At 39.8% G+C, this 10,217-nt stretch overlaps 1 protein-coding gene across 1 annotated transcript; it reads left to right on the forward strand.

Annotated features, from left to right (window-relative positions):
• Positions 1-566: 566 nt before the first annotated feature.
• On the forward strand, positions 567-3,763 carry PATE1 (prostate and testis expressed 1). Its single transcript, XM_008053030.1, has 4 exons — positions 567-618; positions 922-961; positions 2,009-2,124; positions 3,630-3,763. Exons 1-4 carry the CDS (start codon positions 567-569, stop codon positions 3,761-3,763), a joined length of 342 nt encoding a protein of 113 aa, XP_008051221.1.
• The last annotated feature ends 6,454 nt before the right edge of the window (positions 3,764-10,217 follow it).

The following is a 10,217-nucleotide window of genomic DNA, read 5'->3' on the forward strand; positions in this document are numbered from 1 at the left end:
GAAAAGCAATTTCCTCCTCAGCTTTCATCTTTTACCCCTCTTCTTTTAGGATGACTGACAGTGAGAAACTTTATTCCCCTCATAAAAATCCTCAGTCAAAGCTTTGGGGCCTAATCTTTCCACTTTTCTCCTCTTCATTTCCTAGAGGTATATATTATTTAAAGCTCTGTGCTCAGTATTCTTTTTTGCCTTTCTGCATTCCACTTATATATTCTCTCAGTTTTAATGAACACTTGATATAGATGACTCTAATTTCTACCGATCCAGGCCACATTTATCCTTGTGTTCTTTCACAGTGTGGTATAGTAAAAAGATCGTAGAACCTGGCATTGAAAACCCTGAGAAACTGGAAGAAATTAGCTTCTGAATTTACCTAGCCATTTCATTTCCCCCCAAGTTCCCAAGAAATTACATAATTACTAATTTCTCTTAGAGCAGATTATGCTTTCTAAGGATTTCCACAGTGTCCCCACCCCTAGCCCCTCCCAGAAAAGCTTAACCTTGCAGGTATATAAATAGGTACTTTAGAAGCTTCCTGCCTTAGCCTGGCCCTCTCTTCTTTCAAAATGGACAAGTTCCTCCTGTTGCGACTCTCCATCCAGCTCTGCTGCTTTAGTGGTGAGTTCCTAGGGTTGACAGCTAGTGAGCTGTGTCCAGCATCAAGGAATGGGTCAGAGGTCCCATGACAGAGACCTTCTCGTGGAGTCATGTGGTAATGGAAACGTTAATGAGCTGCTGCTCTAAATGCTATGCCTTCCATCCATGCTATGCTATGTCTCGGGGACCTTAACCAAAGCCCTCTGTCCTCTTCTTATAGTAGGAAATAGATGGATTAGAGAGAAATTGAAAGGGTTTCCATGGGAGCTGTGAAATAGGATTTAGAAAATGAGAAGTCTGCAGTCTATCTTTTTTTTTCAACAGAGCTATCTGGATCACTTTCAGCCAGAGATAACACAGATGAGTATAAATAAGTGGTATGAGGGGGGAAAAGTCTGAGGAGGGGAAAATTAATGGGGTGGGGTGAGCACCAGGAACTAAACACACACACACACACACACACACACACACACACATGCGGGGTGGGGGGCGAGAGAGAGAGAGAGGAGAGACACACAGAGAGAAAGAGAGAGAGAGAGAGAGAGAGAGAGAAACAGACCTTGAGTTTCAACACTCAACAACCTCTTCCAGCAGGACGTAGCTGATTATAGGTTTGATAAAAATAACATTAGCAGCAATCAACAAGGCTAGGAGTGAGCAACATGAAGAGCAAGAAAAAGGGAAAGGAGGAATTGGAATGTTGACTTTGCAGGCACTACTTAGCCAAATTTCAAGTGTAGCAGCTTCATGAATTTCAGATACTTGTTCCCTTATCAGTTCCCAGACAGGTGATTACGAATGCCATATAAGATCAATTAAAAAGAATGAAGTGAAAAAACAATGTGAATTTATCTTCTTCCTTCTGGTCTGTGCTGCACCCTACAGGAAAGGGTAGATGAGTCTAAAAGCCCTAAAGAGGTGAAGACAATTGGGAGGAGAGAAGAGGTGCAGAGACGCCTAGGCTTTGGAAGGACAGAAAGGGTCTAGAAAGGTTCCAGGCTACATGTGCAAGATGGACTCTGAAGGGGGGATTACAAGGGACCTATGCAGTAGTAAATCTCAGACAAACTGTTGAATTGTTTTATTTCTTTTTGCCAGCACAATCAATGAAATAGTTGTGGAAGATAATCTGTCTGGTGAGTATGAAGAGCACCTAATCTGATCATCTTATTCTTGATGATGTTCCTCTTTTTCCTATTGCTTCACTTTTCCTTTTCCTCCTGTCTTTGAGGCTAAAATTCCTGACACTGTAAACTCCAGTCCCTCTCTTGGCTTAGCCTATTCAAATGAAGACATATTTAAGTTCTGTTAATGGTGCTCCTGCAAAGCCCTCTTGTCCCAAGCAGATTCATGCCCATCGTAGTGGCATTTTCTCTCACTTATATTTCCTACTTTCTGGCCAAGGTTTAAGAATTGTTCAGTGTAGGACGTGCCACCTTCAGTTCTCAGGAGAAAAGTGTTCCAGAGGAAGAGGAATATGTACTGCAACAACAGAAGAGGCCTGCGCAGTTGGGACCATTTACAAAAGTAAGTTGTGGACTGGGGAAAGGAAGAAGGGGCAGAGGAAGTAGGCAGGGCCATGTCAGCCATGGTTAAAAAAAATGAAGCTGGGCTCGGTGGCTCAGCCTGTAATCCCGCGCTTTGGGAGGCTGAGGTGAGTGGATTGCCTGAGCCCGTGGGTTCGACACCCGCCTGGGCAACTTGGCGAGACCTCATCTCTACAATAAATCAAAAATTAGCCAGGCATGGTAGCGCGTGCTTGTAGTTCCAGTTACTTGGAAGGCTGAGGTGGAAGGATCGCCGGAGCCCAGCAGGTCGAGGCTGCGGTGGCCAGGAGCGGCCACCGCACTCCGGTCTGGGCAACAGAGTGAGACTCCAACTCAAAAAAAAAATTAAAATTAAAAAATGAAGATTTCACTTTTACTACAAGCCTAAGATGTCTGATATCTTTACCCCCATCATATATAATAATAAAAGATATATGGAAGTGGTCACTAAGAGGTGGTGGTATGTCGATAAAATAATATTTTGAGAAGCCTGAAGAAAACAGAGGAAAATAAATGCAGGTAAGAGAAGAGGCATTATCTTTTTTTAATTGTGTTTTAAAGATGTAGGGTACAATTCAGGATTAGGTATACAAGTGGACATCGTATAGGTAAAGTTTGGGCCTCCCTTTGGTCCCCACTTTGCCTGGTTTGAGATCAGGTACCCTTACTGATGTTAGGTGCCCTCCTCCCTCTCCTGGCAGCATCCCACTACTGCCAAACCCTTTCTTATAGTATTATGATAAAGATTCAGGATCCACTTATGAGTGAGAACATGTGATTCACAGTTCTTCGTTTCTGTGATAGATCACTGAGTATGATAGACTCTAAATCCATCCAAGTTGCTGTAGAGTCCATAATTTTGTCCTTCTTTATGGCTGTGTAATATTCCATCATGTTTATGTACCACAATTTTTTTATCCAGTCCACTTTTGATGGGCGGTATGGTTGCTTCCATGTTCTTGCTAGAAGAAGCATAATCTATGCCTGAAGGATAACAATGAGTTGTTGGGCTGAGAAGGGGCTCTTTTTCTTTGTACGTGCTTAGATGTCTTTATAGATGGGCCTAAACAGTGAAAATAGAGGTCAGTGTCGTTAGTAGACTAAGATGGCTCTTTATGGGTAAGACTAGACACCGTGACTCTCTTCTCCTACTCATTGGCATTTATAACCCTTACTTAAACCAGTGTTAAGATTCTCAATAGAAACATCCAGTTTTGGAAGTCTTTGAATTGCTGCTTTTATTACCACCCTACTCCCAATAATTATTTTAGACTGCTCCATTATTGCTTTTCTTTTAGGAAACCCCAACTTGCAACATTTCCAGTTTCTTCACATTTGAATAACATAACTTTGAACTACACAAAGTTATTTTTATATGCTGACATGGTCTGGAAAGAAGTGTTTTTTGTTTGTTTGTTTGTTTGCCTTTTGTTTTTAGAAGCCTCAAACCCAGGATTTCTGATCTGTTTCTTCTCCCTTCCACAGACAATGGTATACTCTGGTTAACCTTTATGGGCTGCCTAAAGAACTGTGCCAATGTGAGAAACATAATATGGAGTGTCTATTTGGTGAACTTCAGGTGCTGCAGGGGCTATGACCTGTGCAATGAAAATCTTTAGAATGTGCTTGTTCTTCTGCGACTTCAACTTCTGAGTGGGATTGTTGCCTCAGCCTCTTCACAATGGCTTCCTACAAAGCACACTTTAAACAAGGATTGCAAACACATGATTGTACACTCCATATGTGGGAGGGGAAAGCCCTCTCCTTTTCTATAGTCTCTGTCTCGACCCTTTAAATAAATAAATAAACAGCCTTGAGAGAAAGATCAATATATCCTGCAGGTTTCACCGTACAACACATTGTTCAGAAAAGGAGGAAAAGGATAGTTCAATTTCAAAAAGAATGTCTTCCTCTTTTTCCTATTTCTTTCTTTCCTTCTATGACAGGATATTTCAATACTTTTTCATGGTTTTTTGTCTATGTATTATCCCTCTTATCCCACTCCACTAAACGCATATAACACTAGTCTCATGGGAAACAGGTGACAACATAAAAAGAAATGGCTTGAGTCTTCCTGGATTTTGCTTATAAATGCTATTCCCAGGGTGAGGAGAAGATTAAGATGCAGAAATAAATTTTCACCAGAACCATAATGAGAGAAACATGCTCTGTCTTCTAAAATGAGACGTTCTTTGGGGTTGAGAGTTAGTGAAGAAGAGGTGGAAGAACTTTTGAGATTCAAGAGATAATACCTCAACTCCCTGGCAAATGCACAAGGAGGTGTCAACTCCTAGATAGGAAAGTATATTCCCACACCTGAAGCATGGCAGAAAGAAAGCTAAGAGCTGTGGGATCTGAGGAAGGCATTTGGGTCTGGCCACTAGACATCTCATCAGCAACTCCTGTGGACAAATGCCCCATTACCAGCTGCCTCCCAACTCATCTCACACACGCACACTTGAGGTTTCCACCATGTATAATTCTATCACCTTGTGGGAAAATAGGGATTGGAATATGTTCACAAGGATTGAAGCTGATTTGTAACATACTGGTATAATAAAACTTGAAAGAATGATTAACGCTCTTACAAAAATATAAAGAAAGCCACCCTTATTCTATACTCAGATTTTGTTTTCTTTCTTTTCTCTCCTCCAAACCCTTCCTTAATTCCTTTAAGAAACATGTATTCAAAGCTTACTATGTATCATAAGATATAGCAGTCATGATCCCTATCCTCATAGAACTTAGTCTAAAGGGAAAGACAGATCTTAAAACAATAATAATAATAGCTAAGATTTATATGAAAACATATCTGAGAAACATTGCTATAAATACTTCTTATCTTCTAACTCATTTACTCTTCACACAACCTGGGGGTCATACTACTCCACATTTGGATCAGTCAGAAACAGAAACAGCACCAGCTATTTTTTTCAGAGAGAATTTAAAATGAAGAATTGTTAATCGTGTATTGAACAGAAAAACCAAAAGGAGATGTTGAGTTAACAGAGATAGAAATTGCAGGAAGCAGCTAAAACCTGTAGGCTTAGGGGGAAAGATTATTAGACCTTAAAAGCATGGGGGAGGGATCTTTTGGAACTGGGACCCAGGCATCTCAGGAAGAAAGAGCCCTCAAAAAGATAAAACATGTTTCTCAGGGAAGGGTGGTGCTGGCATCTCTGTGGGAGCACCATAAAGCTAGTTCTGGAAGTGTGAGGGCAAAACTCAAAACAGAACCAACTGTAGTTGTGAAACCAACTGCTACTGCCAGGGTGAAAAACTGTTGGTAACAGGAAGCAAATAAGAAAAGATGCATGCCTTCTTTCTTCTCCAGTCCACTAGTCTCCTTCTAGGGCTGTCTACTGGCTGAGTTTAATAGGGGTCTAGCTAGCAAAGACCAGCATCATAAACAGGAAAAACATGTATTTTAAAGTGAGAAACAATCATTTAATAACCAGCTCAGCCATCCCTTTGGCCATTCGGCATCTGTACACATTCTTCAACATGTATTCCAACTCCATTTATCAAGAAAGACAACTTGGTACTTTTGTCTAATAAGATGTATTTATCCTCTGTACAAGGAAAGTCTGTCTTATTCTTTCTTTAAATAAGGAGAGCTCCAAAGTCATCTCTACCTCAAAGTGGTTGTCTGTGCAATGTTAAATACTCTTCAAATCTAATTAATCTCAGTCATCAACCACCACCACCATTTTTTTTTTTTTGAGTCTGAGTCTCACTCTGTCACTCAGACTGGAGTGCAGTGGCCACTCCTGGTCACCTCAGCCTTGACCTGCTGGGCTCCGGCGATCCTTCCATCTCAGCCTTCCAAGTAGCTGGAACTACAGGCACACGCTACCATGCCCGGGTAATTTTTTGATTTATTGTAGAGATGAGGTCTCGCCAAGTTGCCCATGTGGTCTCGAACCCGCCGGCTCAGGCAATCCACTCACCTCAGCCTCCCAAAGCGCGGGATTACAGGCTGAGCCATCAAACCCCACTACCACCACCAATTTTTATGCAAAATAATAAAGAAATAGAGGAAAGAAAGAAGAAAATATGACAAGAAAAGAGGACTATATGCATAGCTATCTAGAGTTCATCTTTGTAACTGGTAAAGATGATACAAGTGATAGTTATAACTTCCTTCTTCTATAACCAATTCAACATCTTGTTTTCTCTCAACTCACCGAGTTGAGAATTATCCATCTAGTGAAATGATGGCTATCTCATTCTTGAAGTGTTCAAATTTTGAATGGTTTTGCTTTTTTTCAATTTCAGAGTTATATTTATTTTTACTATTAAACATAAGGATCAAATAGTTCTTCAGAGACTCTTCTGCATTCCCGATATAGTCATCTCACCTCACTGTGCAGCAGTAATTCAATTTCCCTATAACAATCAGGGTCAGTTTTCTCAGCCAGTAGAATAACTTATTTTTATTGTGGCATGATGGTATAAGGAACTCAAAATGATCAGATAGTCTTAGCTTTCAAATAAACTGAGACGCTGCTATGTTCCTAGTGGAAGCATTTCTCCCTTGGTAACTAAGGGAGCAGTGGGCTCCAAATGGGCAATGATCAAAGTTGCAGGGATGGGAAAGTTTACTCCCTTTCATACATCTTCATTCTTAGACCTGGTTATGCTGACTTTGGGGAAAGCAGAATCATGTGTCAGTTGCTGATTCAGAGCATATACTGCATCTAAGATACAATCTAATCTTTCCAGAGTGTTTGCTCCCAATTTATAGTTTAACTGCACTTTCATTGGGCCATTCCACCATTTTATCAGGCTAGTTGCTTCTGGTGATAGGGTGCATGGTATTTTCTTTTTTAATTGATTTTCTTTTTTAATTTAATTTAATTTTAAAGATGTGGGACACAATTCAAGTCTGGGTATACAAGTAGTCGTTGTACAGGTAAAGTTTAGACCTCCCCTTGAGATCAGGTACCCTTATTGATGTTGTGTATTCCCCTGGAAGTTTCCCACTACTGCCAATTCCTTTCTTATAGTATTATGATAAGTGTTCAGGGTTATGAGTGAGAACATGTGGTATTCAGGTCTTTGTTTCTGTGATAGATCACTGAGCATTATACACTCTAAATCCATCCAAGTTGCTGTGAAGTCCATAGGTTTGTCCTTCTATATGGCTGCATAGTATTCCATACTGTATATGTACCACATTTTTTTTTATCCAGTGCACTCTCGATGGGCAGCACAGTTGGTTTCATGTTTTTGCTATTGTGAATAATGCTTCAATAAATATGTGTGTGCAGGTATCTTTTTCATAGAATGATTTGAGTTCCTCTGGGTATATTCCCAGGAGGGAGATTGCTGGGTCATATGGAAGGTCAACTTTAGGTCTTTTAGGAATCGCTATACAGCTTTCCACAGAGGATGTACTAGTTTACACTCCCACCAACAGTGTATAAATGTCCCCTTTCCCCACTCCCTCTCCAGTATCTGTTGTTTTTTGAGTTATTGATGATGGACATCCTGACTGGAGTTTGGTGGTATCTCAGTGTGGTTTTAATTTGCATTTCTTTGATGATTAGTGAGGCTGAGCATTTTTTCATGTATCTGTTGGATGCTTGTATGTCTTCTTTTGAGAAGTGTCTGCTCATATCTTTTGCTCACTTTTTATAGGACTGTTTGTTTTTTCTTTTTGGCACATTTGAGTTCCTTGTAAATCCTGGATGCTAGGCCTTTGTCACTTATGATGTTGGCAAATATTTTTTCCCAATCTGTGGACTTTCTCCCCCCTCTCTTGATGGCTTCTTTTGCTTTGCAAAATCTTTTCAGTTTGATAAGGTCCCACTTGTCTATCTTATCTCTTATGGCATGGGCATTTGGGGTTTTGATCAGAAATTGGCTGCCTATTCCAATTTCTGTAAGAGTGTCTCTTGTGTTTTCTAAGGTTCTTATAGTCTGAAGTTTTATGTATAGGTCTTTGATCCATTTAGACTTGATTTTTGTGTATGATGATAGGTAGGGGTCCTGTTTCAATCTTCTGTAAGTGATCACTCAGTTTTCTCAGCACTATTTACTGAATAGGTTCTCCTCTCTCCAGTGGCTGTTAGTGGAGGTTTTGTCAAAGATGAGCTTGTTAAGAGATTGAGGTTTTGCTTCTGGAATCTCTAGTCTGTTCCATTGGTCTGTATGCCTGTTCTTGTACCAATACCAGGCTGTTTTGACTATTGTAGCCTTATAATAAAATTTAAAGTCTGGAAGTGTGATACCTCCCACTTTGTTTCTTTTGCTGGGTAAGTGATTTTCACAGGCCTGAACACATTACTGTACCTCTTCTGTAGTGAATTAAGTTCCTCGCTTGGAAGTAATGTTGTGAGAAAAATCTTGTTAGAAAATAAGTTATTCTGTAATTCCACAATTAGTGGTGCTGGCAGAAGCCTTATTAGCAGGAACATCCATATTCAAAATATATGTTTATTTCAGTGAGGATAAATTTTACCCATTGATAGAAGGAGGTTAATACTAATCAAGCTATTAATGACTAATCATGAATCAATGTAGGTCTTTCCAGACTAACATTGGACAGGGGCACTCTTGATTAGGATTTAATGCTTTGGTAGTTCACTCCCAGTCTGTCGCCAGAATATCCATTTGTAAATGCCAGTTTCTCCCTTCTCAACACAAAACCAAAAAACCAGGTGACCATCGGTGTGTAATAAAAGACAGGAGGCAACGCAGCAGCAGAACTACCTGCTCATGCAACTAACTTGTGCCATCCTGACCTGCTTGAGCCTGATCTCTTATTGACCACTTCCCCTTGATGGCAATTTGTTATTGCACATGCCCAATCTAAGACGAGAATACCCAGAAAACCCAGTTTATGATGGGAAGCTTGGGTGTCAAGACCAATAGTTCAAGAAACGGATCCTAGAGATTAAATTAGTTGCCAGAGCCATATAAGAGGGAAATAACAGATGCAAGATTCAAACTTAGGCTCACTGTCTTGAGTCTTACTCATCGTGATTATGCTACAAATAACCAGGAAAATACATTTGTACTGCATGTAGAAAAGATACAGGACAATTTTAAAAAAGAAAAGAAAATACTCACTGAAGTTTTAGGAAATATCTTCCTAAGGAAGTTACATTTAAGCTTAGAACCATGGGCTAATCTGGCAGGTCAGGACAAGGGAGAAGTGGTCGGGGCCAACCATATAATAATAAAATATATAATAAAATATAATTTAAAAAAGTAATAAAATATAATTTTAAAAACCATATATAATAAAATATAATAAAAGTTCCTCCCTTGAGGTAGGGTTAACGGTGGTCAATATCTGTCTGGTGATGAGGGGGCACACCTCATCAACAAGGGTACCTGCACAATGCATATTTGTATACCTAACCCTTAACTGTACCCCACAATTTTAAAATAAAAAATATGTTAAAAAAATTCCTCCTGTTTAGATAAAAGGGAACAGAATATGTGAACCACCTGAGTAAAGAAGTTTCCTTCATAACCCTCTCCTTTTAGTACTGTTTCTTTTTCTTTTGAATTCAATGATTTTCTTTAATCCTTGGAAATCATTATGACCCTATGGTTCTAAGTTTTTTGTTTTTAGATGCCTCTGCCCTAGGTTCCGTATTTGACTTTCTATTTGGGGATACAGAGATTTACAGGATATGAAATAAGACAATTTGACTCTGTGAGATGGAGATGTAGCATGATCTCTGTCTCTCTTTCTCCCAAAGCCAACTCTGGAGAAATTCTGAAGCTGGGCTTCTATGAATCAACAAAAATATGAGACCTCACTGAGGGAGATGTAGAGTTGGCTTCATCAGCACCACATGTGTGTATGTATCGGTGGGGGGGACGGGGGATGTTGTTGGCCATAGTTTTGGTGTATTAGAAATGATCTATTGGGAGGGGCACACCTCATCAACAAGGGTACCTGCATAATGAACATTTGTATTCCTAACCCTGAATTGTACCCTACCTGTTTAAAATTTTAAAAATTTTAAAAATAAAAAAAGAAATGAGCTAAGTTCTACTTTTGCTTCTCTTCCACATCTCTGTGAGATATATTACTTGTTCCTTCAACACAGA

This window comes from Carlito syrichta, unplaced genomic scaffold, assembly GCF_000164805.1.
Source record: "Carlito syrichta isolate Samal-C Ts95f unplaced genomic scaffold, Tarsius_syrichta-2.0.1 Scaffold287780, whole genome shotgun sequence".
In the NCBI taxonomy this organism is placed as follows: domain Eukaryota; kingdom Metazoa; phylum Chordata; class Mammalia; order Primates; family Tarsiidae; genus Carlito; species Carlito syrichta.

Coding starts and splice junctions, on each gene's coding strand:
- PATE1 (XM_008053030.1), top strand. CDS start 567: ATGGACAAGTTCCTCCTGTTGCGACTCTCCATCCAGCTCTGCTGCTTT. Junction 962..2,008: donor GCCAGAGATAACACAGATGA/GTATAAATAAGT, acceptor CCAAGGTTTAAG/AATTGTTCAGTGTAGGACGT. Junction 2,125..3,629: donor AGTTGGGACCATTTACAAAA/GTAAGTTGTGGA, acceptor TCCCTTCCACAG/ACAATGGTATACTCTGGTTA.